Below are 19,183 nucleotides of genomic sequence, written 5' to 3'. Positions count from 1 at the left end.
AAAATACCTTACTGTAACCAGAATGAATTTGTACAAGTTGTGTTTTAGCCCATATGTAGAAATGTGTTTATTTAGAAGTTCAAATGTGGGGTCATCCAAAGTCAGTAAAACTTCATCTCAAATTTGAATTAGGTAGGAAAAAAACCACCAATCTGAAGAATTCCCTAGACAATTTGATTTAGAGCAATTTTTCAGGACTATGGATTGCTTTGATCTCCTCATCTGTAAATTGCCTTTACATATCCTTTGACCATTTGTCAATTGGGGAATGGCTTTTTTTAAAAATAAATTTGACTCAGTTATCTGTATATTTTAGAAATGAGTCCTTTGTCAGAAACATTAGTTATAAAGATTGTTTCCCAGTTTAGTACATTTCTTTTAATCCTGGTTACAATGGTTTTGTCTGTGCAAAAGCTTTTTAATTTAATGTAATTGAAATCATCTAGTTTTTAGTGATGTCCTCCATCTCTTCCTTAGTCATAAACTGCTTCCTCTTCCATAGATCTGACAAGTAAACTAGTTCTTGATCTTCTAGTTTGCTTATACTATTTTTTTTTATGTCTAAATCCTGTATCCATTTGAATCTTATCTTGGAATAGCGTGTGAGGTGTTAGTCTAAGTTTCTCCCTAGACAATTTGAGACCCGAGGAAGACCTTAGCTTAAAAAAGCCAAGGTCTACCCACTGTTTCTGGCATTATCTCCAGTCATTCTGACCTATGTCTTATACTCAGATGACTCTGGAGGAGAAAATGAGGCTGATAACTCTGTATAGCCTTGATTCACTTAAAACCAATTAAATGGCAAGCCCTCTTTGATGTCATTGGTTCTCTGGGAACAATAACAAGGTCCCTAAAGTTTAATTGTTGTACTGATTTTTTTCTGCAAGAAGGTTAAATACTAGTTTTATATGAATGAGGGATGTGTTAAATGGTGTTGACATTTTAATTGATCTTGAATAGCCCTAAAATGATTTTCCAAATCTTACTATGACATCTTAAAAAACCAGTCTGATTATGCACAAATGGGAATGTTTCTAAATATAGGTCATATTATATACATTCCCCAAAATATGGAATAAAGTCAGTTATTTTATTCAAAGGTAGGTATTTTCAGACTAGAATTTTTTCTCTATTTCTTAAATGAATAAAAATAGTTTTTCAAAAAGTTCTTTATTCTTCTAATTCAAAGACTGATTTTTAAAAAATTTAAATATTTATAGAATAAAATTCATTGTAAATAAATGATACTTTTAAGTATGGTCTTGGAATTTTATTATTCAAATTTATCACTTTATTGCTTCCAATTTGTGTGTTTGGTGGTAATTCTCCAATGTTGTTCCCCACAAAGTTGCTAACATTTCCTTGAATCCATTGGGCCCTTATCTTAAAGGAACACTGGGTCACCAATGCCATGGTCAGGATTGCAGGTGAAAGAGATGGTGATTGCATACCGGGTACCCCAATGGACCTTTTCTACCCGATGGAGATTTTCAGAGCCTGAGGTAAAGAAGGAGACTCGGCCTGAAAGAAACAAAAAATAAGTATCATTAATAAAGAAAATGCAGATAACACTTGAGGCATGATTGGCTTTTTGAAAAATGTTGTCATTTGTGTCACTGAGTTCCTAAACTCAGGTTACCATAAAAATAACTCATTTTCATGAAATGGAGATTACTAAAATTGGGCTAATGTGCAAAGGGCAAAATACTTTAATTTTAAATATGAGAAAATCAAATTAAGGAATTAAAACTAGGAAACAAACCCAGAGAAAAAAGTAGGAACAAAACGTTTTTTTGAGAAAAAAGTACAAGGCTAAAATGATACCATCCATACTTTGATAACATCCAGACTTTGGGGGGATTGTAAGAAGATGGCAGTTTTCTAGAATCTAGATAAAATTGGATCTCCTGCAAAACATCATGGTAGGGGCAGCTAGGTGGCGCAGTGGATAGAGGACTGGCCCTGGAGTCAGGAGTACCTGAATTCAAATCTAGCCTCAGACACTTAATAATTATCTAGCTGTGTGGCCTTGAGCAAGCCACTTAACCTCATTATCTTACAAAAACTAAAAACAAACAAACAAACAAAAAAACACCACCATGGTTAAAATTTTAAAATACGCTAGTTAAAAAGAATTAAGGAAGGGGCAGTTAGGTGGATAGAGCATTGGCCCTGGAGTCAAGAGTACCTGAGTTCAAATTTGGCCTCAGCTTGGGCAAGCCATTAACCCCCACTGCCTTGCAAAAAAAAAACCCTAAAAAAAAAAGAATTAAGGAAAATAACCTGTAGACTTTACCACCCAGCTCGGGGGGGTACTCAGAATCCATGGGTAAAAACATGACTAGAAACAGCTCCAAGGCAGAGAAGTCCAACTTGGCCTGAAGTCAGGGATGCACAATGGATAGAGTGGTCCCAGTGGAAAAAAGTCCCTATGCAAAAACCAGCTTGGAATAATGCCTAAAACTCAACGATAGGAGCTTCACAAGGGACAACCCCAGAAGCCAACAGCAATGGAAAAGGCCTGGGGAGCATCCATGGAATCCTGTGACTAAAGGGAGGCTATTAGCAAAACTTTCAGTCTCCCACCCCAACAATCTAGACAGAGAAGATGCTGAGATGAGCGAATCAGGAAAAACATCTAACATTTTGAGAAAACACCTTGTACTAAGAAATGTGTGGAACTAAATTTGGACTCACAAGTCTAAAGTCTCAGAGGAAAAACTAAATCCTGACCCTAGGACTAAAAGGATGCCTAAAATAATTGAAACAAGAAATATTAAATGAAATAGGGAAGAAAAAAATGGCAAAGAAGAATGACACCATACAACACTGGAAAATATCAACAAATGAAAATCAGACTATGCCAAAGAAACCAACAACTAAGTGTGACAAGTCAAACAACTAAGTGCGACAAGTCATGTCTCTGAAAAGATTGGGAAAAAAAAGAAAATACAAGACTGTCATATAAAAAAAAATAACCTGGAAAACAGATCAAAGAGAGATAATTAAAAAATTATCAGAAAAACCTAAAAATCATGACAAAGGTATCATATTTCAAGAAATTATGAATGAAAATAGCCAAGAACTTAGAATGAGATGGCATAGTGAATATAGAAACTATGAGTTACTTTATGAAAGAAACCCCTTTTAATATAAAAAAAACCAGTAGCTTCCCATGTCATAGCAAAAGTCTATAGTTTTATACATATACATATATGTGTGTATCTGTATGTATGTATATGTGTGTACATATATATGTATATATACATATATATGAAATAAACAGTCAAAAAAAGAGTTCAAATAAATACTAAGGAGTCATAGTCAAGACTATATAAGCTGTCCTCTGAAGAAGTAAATAATCTAATCCTAAAGAATGAATAGGTCAAAGAACAAACCATAGAAATAATAATTTCATTAATGAGAATGACAAGAATGAGACAAGTAGAACTTAGGGAGAAATTTATATCTCTAAACACATAAGAGAAAAAAATAGATCAATGAATTGGGCATGCAACTAAAAAAACTAGAAAAAGAACAAATTATAATCCCTAATTAAACACTAAATTGGAAATCTTAAAAAAAATCAAAGGAGAGACTGATCAAATTGAAAGTAGGGAGACAAATGGTGGTACAATGGATAGAACACTGGCCTTGGAGTCAGGAGGACCTGAGTTCAAATCCAGCCTCTGATACTTAATAATTGCCTAGCAGTGTGACCTTAGGCAAGTCACTTGACCCCACTGCCTTGCCAAAAAAAAACCCTGAAAGTAAGCAAACTACTGAACTAATAAAACTAGGCGCTGGTTTTATGAAAAAAATTAAAAAGGTAAATCATTTCTTAAACTGATAAAAAAAATTAAAATTACCAGTATCAAAAAATGAAAAGCAAATTCATCACAAATGAAGAAATAATTCAAATAATAATGAGTTATTCTGCCCAGTTTTATGCCATAAATATGATAATCTAAGTGAAATGGATACATAAAAATATAAATTTTCCATATTAAGAGAAGAGGAAATAGAATACTTAAGTAACTCTATCTTAGAAAAAGAAATTGAACATGACATCAATGAGCTCACTAAGAAAAAAATTCTCAGGGTTAGATGGATTCATGAGTAAATTCTACCAAACATTTAAAGAACAACTAATTCTAATACTACATAAACTAATTGAAAAAATATGCAAAGTTCTACCAAATTCTTTTTAAGATACAAATATGATATTGATACCTAAACCAGAAAAAGTCAAGAGAGAAAGAAAATTATAGGCATTTTCTTAATGAAGAAAGGGAAAGAAGAGATAAAACTGTCTTTATTTGCTAGTAGTAAGAAGGTATATATGGAAAATACTGGGAAATCAGCAATGACACTGATTGAGATAGTCATTGCAGGTTACAAAATAAAGCCTTAAAAGTTTTCTGAATTTTTTATATAATAAGAAAATCCAAAAAGTAATAATAGAAAGGGAAATCCCATTCCAAATGACTACAAAATACATAAAGTATCTAGAGCTAGAGCTACCAAATTATACACAAGATACTTATAGTCAATTGCAAAGTTCTCTTTAAAGAAATAAAGAACAGCATGCATAGCTCAAAAAAAATTGGGTCTTATGGCTAGATCAAACAAATAAAGAAAAATGAAAATATAATCAAAATTAATTTACACTTTCAATGTTACATTAAAAAAGTTACAAACGAAATCATCAATGGTATAAACCAAAATTATCAAGATTAAGCACAACTCAAATGATGAGATATTTAGAGGGTAAGCCCAACCAAACTTCATAAAGGTGGGAGAGCTATTGGGGTTGCACATGTAAGCAATAGTGTTGATTTTTTTCTTCTTTTTGTTTTACTTTTTTGTCTTTAAAACATACTACTTGCTAAACAGGATAGTTTTCGGGAGGGGGGACAGGGGAGATGGTACACATACTAGGAAAATCAGTGATGAGGTAGAAAACAGGAAACATTACAAGAAACATTTATTGTTTTAGAAAAGAAGTCAAAACAAAATTCAAAGTCAAGAAACACTAGGAAAAATAAAAATCAAAAAAAAAGTTATCTGTTAAAAAGTTATTATAGTGGCAGTGAAAACCAAGACATAAACTCAGAAGACAACATGAAGATAGTTATTTGCAAGGCTTCAAAAAAAAATGTTAATTAAATCCAAACTGTACAAGAATTTCTACAATAGTTAAGTGTGGCAGAGGAAAAATTAGGAAAAGAAATCAGAATGATGCAAGAAAAATATGAAAAGAAAATTAAGAGACTGGTTAAGGCACAAAAAAGCACAAAACTTATTGAAGAATATATACCTAAAAAAAATAGAACTGGTAAAAAAGGCACAAAAATCCACTGAAGAGAATTCCTTAAAAAGTAGATTTGACCAAATAGAAAAGGAAATACGAAAGTTCAATGAAGAAAAGAACTTTTAAAGCAGAAAATGGGGGCAGCTAGGTGGTGCAGTGGATAGAGCACCGGCCCTGGAGTCAGAAGTACCTGAGTTCAAATCCGGCCTGAGACACTTAATAATTACCTAGCTGTGTGAGCATTGGGCAAGCCACTTAACCCCATTACCTTGTAAAAACTAAAGAAAAAGAAAAAGAAAAAAAAAGAAAAACACAGCAAGATTTATATGGATTGTTGCAAATTCTTGGATAAAACCAAGAAATCACTGTGCACAATAACAGCAATAATGAAATAATTAAGGAATTGCTCTTCTCTGATTTTTCTTTGTTAAGTTTTATAATGTGTTATTAGCTGTACAATCCTTGGCAAAGCACTTATTCTTTGTGTGCCTCAGTTTCTTCAACTGTAAAATGGAGATAATAATATTTATCTTCCAGATTTGCTGTGAGGATCAAATGAAATAATATTTTTAAAGTGCTTAGTAATAAATGTGTATCATCTTCTCTTCCCCTTGAGCACTAACAGACAAAACAACAGGGAAAATATTAATTACAAAGATGGACTTCAGATCATCAAAGTAACTGCAGATACCTGTGAATAAAAAAAGGAAAATAAATCAATACCTCATGAGGAAGAGGATTCTAGATATTTCCAAGAGAGCATGGAACTATAGCAGAAGATTCAAGAAAGGAATAAAAACGGTGACAGCAGAATTTATGGCCTGTAGAGCAGATATAATTATACAAAAGGAAAAGAAAATCTTGAATTCAGAGTCAAAGAAACAAAGAGGAACAACTGATTGGGAATACAAATATTAAAGATTAACAGTCAATCTGGAAGGAGATGCAAAAATCAGTAATATTAAAAGAACAATTTCTATACCTGCAAAATATAGTGAGTACTTAATATTTAGATATTTAATTCTTGCAATTTCAAGAATTTGTGTGATTTGATTAGTAACTTCATTTCACTTTCATACAGGCAACCATAAACATTTACAACAATGTGTAATATCAAAAAAATGAGAATGTGATGATGCAAGTTTATGAAGCATCCTTCTCTATATATTAAAAAGGGGAAGAAAGGGAAGAGATTACCCATCTAGTCTCCTTCTTAAAAGTTCAATATAAATTCAAAACTCGTCTTATATCATATAAGTTTAAAAAAAAAACCAACCAGCTCTGGGTTCCACAGTCTTGTTGAGACCTTCTTCCATAAACACAAACCGTCCTCCACCAAAGTCTTCCATATAATCTGAGAGATACAGCAATGAAGTATAATCAAAGGAACCATATGTTATCTATAAACCAAAGAAAAGTAAATAGAATCAGACCATTTGCAGTTTATCAGTGGAAATGAAATCTCAAAAGTCATATGTAAGATTTTTCATTTCTGATTGGTCCTGACTGCAAAAGATATCTCCAAAACAAAAGGAGTCCTTCACTAGCAGTTTTGACTTGTAATAACTATATGTAAACCTTCCAAGTTTTCTCCTAATTAGGCACAAACATAAGTTTTGGCCTTAAGGAATTAGGTTAACCAATAATTTATTGGGACAGAGAGACAATGGATGTATCTTGGCTTCATTCTTCACCTCCTTCTTTTTACTTAAGAAAGACCTGATGAGCCTGGAGGGATTTAGAAGATTTTGGACTTCACAATGGCATTCTGATAGCATCTCTGGAACAGTAGCAAGAGCCAGGGAATGCTGAAGAAATAAGATCCAAGACTCCACAGGGTGCCCAGAAGAGACGTGACACTGGGTCTGAGTGAGGAGAGGACTTTGTACAATGAAAACACCATGAGCTATACAAAGGCTCTGTAAGCTTGAGGTCACTTTTTCCTGGACTCTTTTTTATATTTGTGAGAGAGGAGGGTGCTGAGTTCTAAGGACATATTTTGTGCTAACTGTTTTTATGACATTAGTAAATATCACTAACTAAAAGTTAATTAAATCTATCTGATTAATATCAAAGGATAATCATGGAAAGAAATTTCCCAGTGAGGGCTTATGAAGCTCCTCAAGATCAAACATAACCCCAGAGTACCCACCACCCTCTGGGGATCTAACCAATACAGTTGAAGAGGGTGTTTGGAAAGTAGGTACAAAAGAAATATATAGTAGGTATAGAACATACTATGGTGATACAGTGGAAAGAGCACCAGCCTTTGAGTCAAGAGGACCTGAGTTCAAATTTGACCTCAGGCATTTGATACTTATTAGCTGTGTGACTTTGGGTTAAGTAACTTGACTCTGATTGCTATTTGTTTCCATTCATCCATAATTTATAAAGGGAAACTCAAAAGCTCCACTTTTCTGATAAATATGACCCTAGCAGTCCTTATATACCATGTGTAAAGTCCCATACTCATGTTATTTGATTTATGGTTTCCCAATTATAACCTTCAAAATTCTGAGAACAATTTACACACAAATGAGCTGATGGACCACAATGCTCTGCATCTATTGTCATCCTTAGTCACTCCTCTGCCTTCAAACAGGTCCTCCACCTTTTATTTGAGAGACTGAGTATAACAAGATCTTCAGAAATTGGATGAATGAACATGCAGACAAATTTGCAGGACCATCTCAGTCATTCTGATTCATATCTGGCCACTAGATGGCTCTGGAAAATACTTAACACAGCACCCCCTCACTCAAAATTAATTCACATGCATCACTTCCCTGTTGTCTTGGTCTTCTTTGAGGATAAAGGACAAACTTGACATCATACAGCATGAATACAAGACAATGCAGAGAAGAGAGTAAGGAAGTATAAACTCTTCATTCTTATCAAAGTCTCAGTTTCTAAAGGGAGACACTTGAGTAGTTTAAGTAATCTGCTCTAAAATTTATTAAACTAAGAGTTCCTTATATTAATTTAACTAAGAAGCATATCTTGAATCTTCCTTTGATAAGTTAAAAAGAAGGTCCTTAGAGGATATAGTTAAAGCTTGATTAGTGTTAAGAAAATGTGTCTTTAAAATATACTGAGGGGCAGTTAGGTGGCTCAGTGGATAGAGCACCAGCCCTGAAGTCAGGAATACCTGAGTTCAAAATCCAGCCTCAGACACTTAATAATTACCTAGCTGTGTGGCCTTGGCACTTAACCCCATTTGCCTTGTAAAAAACCCTAAAAAAAAAAGTACTGAAAGTTCTGTTTGAAGAATAGATGTGTGACTTGAACCTCTGAATAATATTTTATCTTACTGTAGAATTTTGCTTCTTTGTTTGGAAATACTGAAAATTCTGAGTGGGAATGGCTTGACTCAAAGAAATTTTCAAAAGTTGGTCTGATTTCTGTCGTTGGATTCTCTTTCTCTAAGTAAAGATGTTATTTAGTCAGGATATGAGACTGGACCATCCACTTGAGCAGTGGTACCCCCACCCTCTTTCCCTCTCACTAGACATAGTTATTTCAACCTGCCCTCATACTAGAAGCAGATCTAGTGATTTTTCTCAGAAGGGAGGAAGCCACAGTCATGACCACAAACATTAAGCTATAACTCAAAGACTCTAAAAATCGTAAGGGTCACCTTGGTGAGATGTGAGCTCTTCTAGGGTGCTTCTCAAGTTGTAAAGGCAACAGAACTATATAACTTTTCCTTCTCCAGATCTTCAAGTGCTTGAAATTCTGTTTAATCCAATCAGTTCCCCCAAAAGGTAAATCTATTCTCACAGTAAGGCCAACACAAAGCCACCTCTCCATTTCTCTTTCTCAAAGTGGATAGCACAAGGAACTTGAGAAGGAAATGGCAAAGCATTCCAATAAATTTTCCAAGAAAACCCTAAAATAGACCACAAAGACTCTGATACAACAGAAACGACTGAATAACAAAGCAATGGAACCCCTAAAGTTTATCTCCTCTCAGGCTAGAGATGGCATCAGGGATCAATAAACGCAAGCAGCTCTCCCCACAGCATCAGTATTCAGTCTCTTCCAGCTACAGCTTTCTCAGTTACTTCAGGCTCTGTCAGCATGTTTTCTCCTATAAACTGCTTCTCCTGTTGCCTCCTGGGCTTTCTTTTACTGATGTTCAGGTTTTTCCCCTGCTTCTATTATTTATTTGGTCATTCCTTCTTCTCCTTTAGTTTCTCCTGCTGATAGCTTATATTTTCTAATGCCTTAAATCAGTACCTCCTCATAAATAGTGATTCATCCCCAATTTATAAAGGGAAACTCAAAAGCTCCACTTTTCTGATAAATATGACCCCAGCAATCCTTATATAGCATGTGTAAACTTCCCATACTCATGTTATTTGATTTATGGTTTCCCAATTATAACCTTCAAAATTCTGAGAACAATTTACATACAAATGAGCTGATGGACCACAATGCTCTGCATCTATTGTCATCCTTAGTCACTCCTCTGTCTTCAAACAGGTCCTCCACCTTTTATTTGAGAGACTGGGTATAACAAGATCTTCAGATATTGGATGAATGAACATGCAGACATGCTTTTAAAAGCATCCCTCATGGCCACTCCAACTCTAGAATTTCTGTAATTCTACAGAATCTAAGTATTGACTTATAGGAACACATTCATTTATTTACTCATTTACTGTTACTTAAATTTATTATTATTTGCTTTCCAGTTTATATGTCTTATCGCCCAAAGTGGAACAAAAATTCCAAGGTCAGGCATGATTTCTTACCAGTACTTCTTTGTATATACCAAACAACCTAATTCAGCAGTATGTATATATTGCTATATTCAACACATATTTCATAAATGATTAAGCCCTATTTGCTCCTTTTGCTAATACAAGAAACTAGAATAAATTCCTAAATCGTGGGAGATAAAATTCTGAAATATTAAGAAATGACATATAAAAAAACGAATTAACAATCACATTAAAGGAGTTTGTTCACTGACAATAAAATCCTGTCTTAATCTATTTCATAAAATATCTAAGTATCTTTCTACATTAAGTTCTATGTTTAATATGACTTTTCAAAGGGAATACATGAAAATATCACACATACACATACACACACACTCTCACCTTATCAATATGAGGATGCCAATATTCATCATGAGTTGTCTTGGCCTCTGTACTATTTATCCGGGAGAAGAAAGTAGGCTTTGTCAGATACATAGATGAAATGTTGATATCAAAAGCTTGACCAATTGTGTGTTGAATTTTTTGCCTCACATCACTATAAAAAAAACCCACTCAATTTAAAAACAAATTCCACATTCAAAGTAAAAATTTATTATCTTTAACATGACTCCCAACAAATAATTTCATCAGCGTAGGAAGTCCTAGTAAAGAAAGTCCCTATACCACTGTAGATCTTTGATATTCACTTGGGACACTGAAAGAATAAATGATTTACCAAAATTCAAAATCAGTATTTCAAGTTTTCATGATCCTGTGGCTAGTGTTCTATTCATAATGTTACTTTTGTATAATGTAATATAATGTTAACAGGCACACAATGTATACTAAACACTGATTTAAATCATGTTATATTCCTGGAAAATGTGCTATAACATTCCATCAGGGACAATTTGGGGCTGTCTGCAATGGAGAATATCATCTGTATCCAGAGAAAGAACTGGAGTTTGAACAAAGACCAAGTAATTTAGAAGAAAAAAAAAAACAAATATCTTATTGTCTGATCTTGCTATCTCTTACACTTTGTTTCTTCCTTAAGGATATAATTTCTCTCTCATCACATTCAATATGGATCAATGTATACCATGGAAACAATGGCAAATTGCCTTCTGTGGGGGGGTGGGGGGAGGGAAGTAAGATTATGGGGGGAAATTGTAAAACTCAAAATAAATAAAATCTTTAAGAAATTGTGCTAGAAATCAAAATTATATGAATGGAATCTAATTTTCCCCCATAGGAAAAAAGCGATGTAACAAAGTGGTATGGTACAATATAAAGAATACCAGTCTCAGAGTAAATAGAATAGGATTCCAGACTGGGATCTTCTTCTACATAAACTATTTGATTTTAAGTAGATGACAATTTCTGAATCTCAATTTCCATATGAGTAAAGTATAGAAACTTGCTGTGAGAAACAATTAAATAATGTACATAAAAGTGCTTTTAATAACAATGTACCTATGCTATTAATAATAACGTAACCATGTTTTTAAAGTCAGTATTTATTTTTAATTAATCCCTTTGGTTGTAGCACCATATACATTACAAAAAATATGTATTTACCCTGCAATATTCATTGGGTCAGAGTTTTGTTTACGAGGATTTTAAAAGAGGGGGAAGTATAGTTCAACAAAACCAACCAATATATAAAATGCATATAATATTTCACATTCATAGATTCTCACCACTGCAAAGAAAGGAGAGAACTGCATTTTCTCATTCCTTCTTCAGAGTCAAGCGTGGTCAGTGTAACTATATAGTGTACAGTATTGTCTTTTCCAGCTTGTACTGCTAAAGCCACTTTGTATATTATTTTCCTAAATGAATTTTACTCTGTATCACTTCATCTTTCTGACCCTGTCACTTAACACCTATTTCACTTTGGAAGAGTCAACTAACTTCTTAGGACCTCTGTTTTTATCCCTATGAAAGCAAATAATGCCCTTTAAGTTCTTTCCAGATTTAAATCTTTGATGCCCAGATCCTATTTGAATTCATGTTTCTTTTACTTCTTCATTTTTGTCATTTCTTATGGCAGCATAATATTCTATTAAATTTAGATAAAAATTAGTTGGGCTATTTTCCAATTGAATTCACTGCAAATAATATCTTTATATACTAGAAAGTGTTCTACCATACATCAAATAAACAAGGTAATACATCACAAAAAAAATCATACTTGTCTGAATAAAAAACAAACTTCACAAATCCAGTTCATATGATCAAGGTTAAGTTTCAATACCTACATATTCCTTCTTCTCAGTACTGCATATTTATTTTTATTTACAAAGAGACTCCATTTAAGGGATTTGGTAAAGTATAATTCAGAAAATTCTTATTTTATTCTGAAATTTCTGCTTTTTAATTGCAACAACTCAGAAGGTGAAGCAACAATGTCATCAGATATATAGAATTCTTAAGTTCTTATGAGTTGAGACTTTTGAGAAGCATCCTTTCAGAGATTTAGGAAACTTAATGTTTTTTAATTGTTATTGGGGAAGAAATTGACTTAGGGATATCTGATTGCCTGAGAAAGGTTTATTGCAAATTCCTCTATAGCAAAAAAGTAGTTAACTAGTTAATTCAACAAACATAATAAACACCTACTATGTCCAAGGTACTAGGGGGAGGCAGTCTTGAAGGACTATATTATATTTATTATGGATCAAGCTATTGATTATTCTGGGGACTTTAAGTCAGAAAATCATTCTGGTTTTATATATCATCACCATTTGTAACTTCCTGGTATTTAGTCAATGAACATTTAATAAGCATTTTAGATATGACAAACACTGGGTCATAGTGCATTATCAATACATTGATTATCAATATCACATTTATAAAAATGTGAGATGGATAGATGGATCATGTGGTTCATAAGATTGAAGGCTGGATATTTTGTCCTGTTCTTGCTGACTCTCAAAAACTCCCCTAAAAGAGGGGGAACTATGTCGGAGAAAAAGCAGTTATACCTGTCTCTATGAACCACAACCCCAAGAGTTTCAACAAGAAAATGACCTGATGAAGTAACAGCATAAAACTTTAATCCCTAAATTCATCCGCTAAATACTTTCCACCATTAGCTTTTCTGCAATATAACAGGTTATGCTTTGTGATATACCCACCATTGATAATGCATGGCATTTGGAGTACAATGCACTGATAAAATTATTTTCTAATAAAAGCAGAGATTGAAAGACTATAAAATCCCTCTAGTAGTATAAGAAATTAGATTTTAAATATCTAGAATATGATAAAAACTGACATTCATATAATGCTTTAAATTTTGTGAAATATTTTATATTCATTGTTTATTTAATTATTTAAAGTAGGGCAGAGCCAAGATGGCAGAGTAAAGGTAGGAACTCCCACAAGCACTCCCCAAGACCACTCCAAACACCTTTAAATAATGACTTTAGTCAAATTCTAGATTGGCAAAACTCACAAAAAGACTGAGTGAAACAATATTCTAGCCCAAGACAACTTGGAAGATCTGTGGGAAGGGTCTGTTATATTGGAGTTAGAAAGGGTCACAGTGCAGCCCAGGCCTCAGCTGAACAAAGCAGCTCCTGTCATCCAGGAACAGCCTGCTGGGTGCCTGGGTTCCTGGGGGCTCCTGGGTCCATACTAGCAGTGGCAATTACCTCTCAGTCCAGGGACTGCCAAGGACAATCTGGAAAGTTAGCGGAAAAACTGTGGAAAAACTCACCAGAGTGAGCACAGAGCCCAGGTCAGCACAGACCTCAGTGCAGCCCTGGCCCCAGGGGCCCAAGAGCAGGGCTGGCAAGCCAACTGGCAATGAGCCACCAGGCAGCTGCTTCCAGAGTGCTCAGTCCATGGATGATAAGGGGATTGAGGGAGATTATGAGGTTTCTTTGCTATCTCTGAGGCAGGATTCTATTGCTTTGTCCATACTCAGATCCAGGTCACAGTCTGGGGGCCCCCAATCTCAGGAAAAGGAGCTTTACTGCCATAGTAGAACAGGGACCGTCCTCATGATTCCAAGGCAGAGCAGAGTGTTTGTGGTCATCCAAGGACCAGACCACAGGCCAGGAGAGCAGTCAGAGACTCTCATAAAACCTTGAAAGAATTAAGGTCCCAAGAGGGGTGTCCCTGAAAACATCTGTAAAAACCCTCAAAAACTTGGGACAATGCATCCTCCATCGTGGGAGCAGAGCCCCACTTAACAAAGACTTAAAATCAAATCATAAGTAGGGAAATGAGCAAACAACAGAAGGAAAAAAACTCAAGCAGAGACAATTACTTTGGTCCCACGGAGGACCAAAATATAAACTCAGAAGATAACAAAGTCAAAGTTTCTGTATCTAAAGCCTCCAAGAAAAATAGGAATTGGTCTCAGGCTATGGAAAAGCTCAAATAAGATTTTGAAAATCAAATGGGGGAGGTAGAGAAAAAAATTGGAAAGAGAAATGAGAGTGATGTGGAAAAATCATGAAAACCAATTCAACAGCTTAATGAAGGATACAAAGAAATACTGAAGAAAATAACAACTTAAAAGCCAGTTTGGATCAAATGGAAAGAGCAGTTCAAAAGGTCAATGAGGAGAAAAATGCTTTAAAAAGTAGAATTGGTTAGATTGAAAAGGAGATACAAAAGCTCTCTTAAGAAAATAATTCATTTAAATGTATATAATTCCTTCAAAGGGAAGCTGATGATTTTGTAAGAAATCAAGAAAACAATAAAATAAAACCAGAAGAATGAAAAACCAGAAGAAAATGTGAAACTTCTTAGTGGAAAAACAACTGATCTGGAAAACAGATTCAGAAGAGATAATTTAAAAATTATTGGGCTACCTGAAAATCATGATCAGCAAAAGAGCCTAGACTTCATTTCAAGAAATAATCCAGGAAATTTGCCCAGATATCCTAGAAACAGAGGGTGAAATAGAAATTGAGGGAATTTACTAATCAGCTCCTGAAAGAGATCCCAAAATAAAAACTTCCAGGAATATCAAAGCCAAATTCCAGAACTCCCAAGTCAAGGAGAAAAATACTACAAGCAGCCAAAAAAGAAATAATACAAATATCGTGGAACCACAGTCAGAATTACACAAGATTTAGTAGCTTAATGTATTAAGGTCTTGTACTGCTTAGAATATGGTATTCCAGAAGGCAAAAAAACTTGGATTACAGCCAAGAATCAACTACCCAGCTAACCTGAACATCTTTCAAGGGAAAAGATGAACTTGCAACAAAACAAGGGACTTTCAGACTTTCCTATTGAAATAGCCAGAGTTGAACAGAAAGTTTGATCTCCAAGTACAGGACTCAGGTGAAGCATAAAGAGAGTAGACCAGAAAGGGCAAATTATGAGGAATTTAATAGGCACAGGTGGGAGCTGAATATGAAGGCATAATATAAAGATGTAGTCAGTAAATGAAAAAGGAATGTCCTGGGAGAAAGGAAAAGGAGAGGTAGAATGGGTTAAGTTATTTCACATAATAGAAGTATCTCATCAGAAATGGCTCATAAAGGAAATAACAAACACACTCATTTGAGAAGGGATGGGAGAAAGACGACAAGGGAATGGAGAGAGGAAAGTGTGGGAGATGGTAGTCAAATACAACTCACTTTTGAGGAGGGACAGGGTGAAAGGAGAGAGAAAATAGAATAAATGGGGATGGGGGAATAAGATGGAGGGAAATACAGCTAGTAATAGCAACTGTGGGAATACTAAAGAAATGTCTCTGATGGACATATGATAAAGAATGTGATCCAGACCAGAGACAGAGCTGATGGTGTCTCTCACAATACATTCAAGATTGATCTATGTTTAGCATGATTACAAATGTAAAACCTTATGCTTTAAACTTATGAGTAAGGAAAATGACAATTCAAGCTGACATGCAAATCCTCGCTATGCACGTGAGAAGAATTTTTGAGTGGTAACAGGTTGCCCCTAAGTTGACTCCTACTTTAGCAAGATGCCTGGATGTAGCAATCTGCCCCTTTAAAGACTCAATGGAAAACTTTGGGTTGGGATGCGAAGTGCCAAAGCCATGCCTCTGTTGTGAGTTTCCCCATCAATATAAAAGCTTAACCCACAAAAAATAAAAATGTAAAGTCTATAATAGATTGCTTTCTGTCAGGGGGAGGGGGGAGGGAAAGAGAAAAATTATAAAATACAAAACCTTGCAAAAAATGATTGGTAAGAATTACCATTGTATGTAGTTGGAAAAACAAATAAAATATTTAGATTTAAAATCCTTTAAAGGGTGGCTAGGTGGTGCAGTGGGGTGGCTAGGTGACACAGTGGATAGAGCACCAGCCCTGGATTCAGGAGTACCTGAGTTCAAATCCAGCCTCAGACACTTAATAACCTAGCTGTGAGGCCTTGGGTAAGTCACTTAACCCCATTGCCTTGCAAAAAAAAACCCACCTATAGATAGATAGATAGATAGATAGATATAAAATCCTTTAAAGTTTGAACAGTTGCAATGGACAGAAATGGAAAGGAAAGGTAAAATGAGTTGTTATTTCACATAAAAGAGGTATCTCTTATAGGTATTATTATACCCATTTTACATATGAAACTGTAGCTCGTAAAGTCTAAGGTACCTATAGGTACTTAGTAAATTAGCATAAATAAAAACAAATTATAAGACCTAGTATTAAAAGGATGAGAAGAAAGAAGTTTGAATATATACTGCTGGTGACTATGAAATTGGATGAATTTTTTCTGGAAATCAATTAGGATAGCAATATATAAGAAGTACTGTAGAATTGTTTGCATCCATTAATTATACACTCTAATTAATGCTGGTCCATTAATTATATTTCAGTGTTTGTATCTGAAGGAAATAACCTTCCCAAAACTGGAAAAAATCCATTTATAAAAAAGATGTTCCTGGCAATGCTGTTACTGTAACATACAAAACTAGAAGCACAATATCAATACAACACAAATGTTTTTTAAAAACATACATTATATAGTTATTTAGGATGATAACCAGTAATATAAGCAAGATTACATTATTAGAAGTTCACCAAATGGCTAAACCTAGAGACACCTAGGTGATATTAGTAGATAGAACACAATCCTGGAGGAGGGTCTCTGACACTTAACTAACTGATCCTGGGCAAGTAACTTAACCCAGATTGCCTTTCCCCCAAACCCCAATAACTATTGTTATAAAGGTGTTATTTATGGTACATAATCTGTAGAGTATGTATGAATATTATTTTCTACAATTATTTTAATTTCAATGATTTTAAAAACTTAAAATATGTAGATTTTAAGGGGAATGTTTGTTTTCATTTTCCATTTAAACTAAATGGACTAAAAGTAAGACTAAAAGACTAAATCTTTAATTAAGATTAAAAAAAGTAGTTTGACTACTTTAATACTTTAATACCCCAAAATAGTCACAGTTTGGATATTCACACCAAAAACTCTGGCCAATAAATAAAAAAAAATAGACTAATGTTTGGTTATATCTTAGGGGCATGAAGTATACTACAAAATCTCAAGAAGCTAGGAATATGTAATTCCCTTTAGTTAAGGACAGAAGAAATTTTGAAGGAATAGACTGGTCCTGCAGTCAGGAAGACCTAGGTTTCAAAACCAGTCTCAGACAATTAATAGCTTGGTGATCCTGAGCAAGTCACTTAAAAGTCTGTTTGTCTCAACTATTTGCTTAACTTAAAATGGGGATAATAACAACATTCACATGACAGGGCTGTTTTGAAGATCAAATGAGATAATATCTGTAAAGTCCTTAATGCAGGGTGGGGCCTCCATAACTACTTTCTTTCTTTTTCATTTTTTTTTTAGGTTTTTGCAAGGCAAATGGGGTTAAGTGGCTTGCCCAAGGTCACACAGCTAGGTCATTATTAAGTGTCTGAGGCCTGATTTGAACTTAGATACTCCTTGACTCCAGGGCCCGTGCTCTATCCACTGAGCCACCTAGCCACCCCCCCCCCCATATCTACTTTTACACATTTTGTCCCACATAAGAAGCATTTTTGATAAATACACTAAATTTTACAGGGGGAATAATACAAATGTCAGAATTTCCTCTTACAACCACAACTATCATTATACGGAACCTAGTGGGAACTGCTATACTAGATCATGAACAATACATGGTAGAATTACTGAAGAAATCATGGGATACCAATATTTCAGAAATAATGGATTCAATTCATTAACTGAATAGATTTTAAGACTGATCTTATATATCTAATACAATAAAAGTCAAAAACATATGAAATCTGAATTACATTACCTACTCTGAGATTCAAAAATAGAAACATCTAAAATCTAAGATGATTATTCATATTCATCTATCTCACTTTATCAGTGTTAAAAATATTAATGCCAAACTTAAAATTTTAAAGTTAGGGTGTACGTGTGTACATGTGTACGTGTGTGTGTGTGTCTGTGTGTGTGTGTTTGATCTCACAGAAATCATTCACATTCACAGCTGAGTCTTATAAGTATGTATTTCCAAAAATAAAATATATAATTCTATTTCTTAAGTTGCTGGATAAAGTAGATCATTAGAGGTAGTCAAGAAATTTAGATAATGTATGAGTTGTCACTATTATATTCCATTTTCTCTGAATCAATTTCCAATCTCCTCAGTGTACTCTACTGCAAATCTACATTTAGCAGTCAGGACTTTTTTTTCCCAAGATCACAAAGAAATCATCTTATACTTGATCATGGTTAATCATCCACCAAAAAATATGTATTTAAAAGCACATGCCGTATTTCTTGAATAATCCAATGCAGATAGTTTGAACATTTAAAAAGAAGATTTTTCTGTAGTCTAATATTAATAAATTCAAGAATGGATTGTTTTGACTTCTTTAAATTATTTTACCGGTATAACTGAAAATCCTCTTCTGAAAAGATATCTTGTATTTTTGCCCCAAAGTATCTGTAAAAAACAAAAATATCTTAACAAAAAGATATGTTACACAATTTTATCTTTTAAAATCACCTTTTCCTCAATCATTTATCTAATTAATGTGGCAAAAGAAAATTCCTAAAAACTAATTTGTCCTTTGAAAAGAAATTAAAGTTTTTTAGTGTGGGGACCAAAAAAAAAAAAGACCTTCAAAAAGAACATAAAATTTATACTAGGCAAAACAGCACTCATCAGGATTGAGAAAAATAA

The 19,183-nt window shown here is 34.1% G+C and overlaps 1 protein-coding gene and 1 non-coding gene across 2 annotated transcripts in view; one reads left to right on the top strand and one right to left on the bottom strand.

Moving 5' to 3' along the window:
- Window positions 1–285: 285 nt before the first annotated feature.
- OGFOD3 (2-oxoglutarate and iron dependent oxygenase domain containing 3) overlaps window positions 286–19,183 on the bottom strand; it is an 83,772-nt gene continuing 64,874 nt past the window's right edge. The window contains exons 12-15 of the mRNA XM_074225214.1: window positions 18,887–18,943; window positions 10,423–10,576; window positions 6,591–6,714; window positions 286–1,521 (exon numbers count right to left, since the gene is read on the bottom strand). Of these exons, the coding sequence (XP_074081315.1) occupies window positions 1,385–1,521; window positions 6,591–6,714; window positions 10,423–10,576; window positions 18,887–18,943 (472 nt within the window). The 3' untranslated portion in view covers window positions 286–1,384. The remainder of the gene's footprint in view (window positions 1,522–6,590; window positions 6,715–10,422; window positions 10,577–18,886; window positions 18,944–19,183) is intronic.
- LOC141515809 (U12 minor spliceosomal RNA) lies at window positions 15,859–16,007 on the top strand. Its single transcript, XR_012476546.1, has one exon. It is a non-coding gene; the product is annotated as a U12 minor spliceosomal RNA (small nuclear RNA).

This window comes from Macrotis lagotis, chromosome 2 (assembly GCF_037893015.1).
Source record: "Macrotis lagotis isolate mMagLag1 chromosome 2, bilby.v1.9.chrom.fasta, whole genome shotgun sequence".
Classification (NCBI taxonomy): Eukaryota; Metazoa; Chordata; class Mammalia; order Peramelemorphia; family Peramelidae; genus Macrotis; species Macrotis lagotis.
Note: the sequence above shows the minus strand (reverse complement) of the source record. Positions and strands in the feature narration are given on the sequence as shown.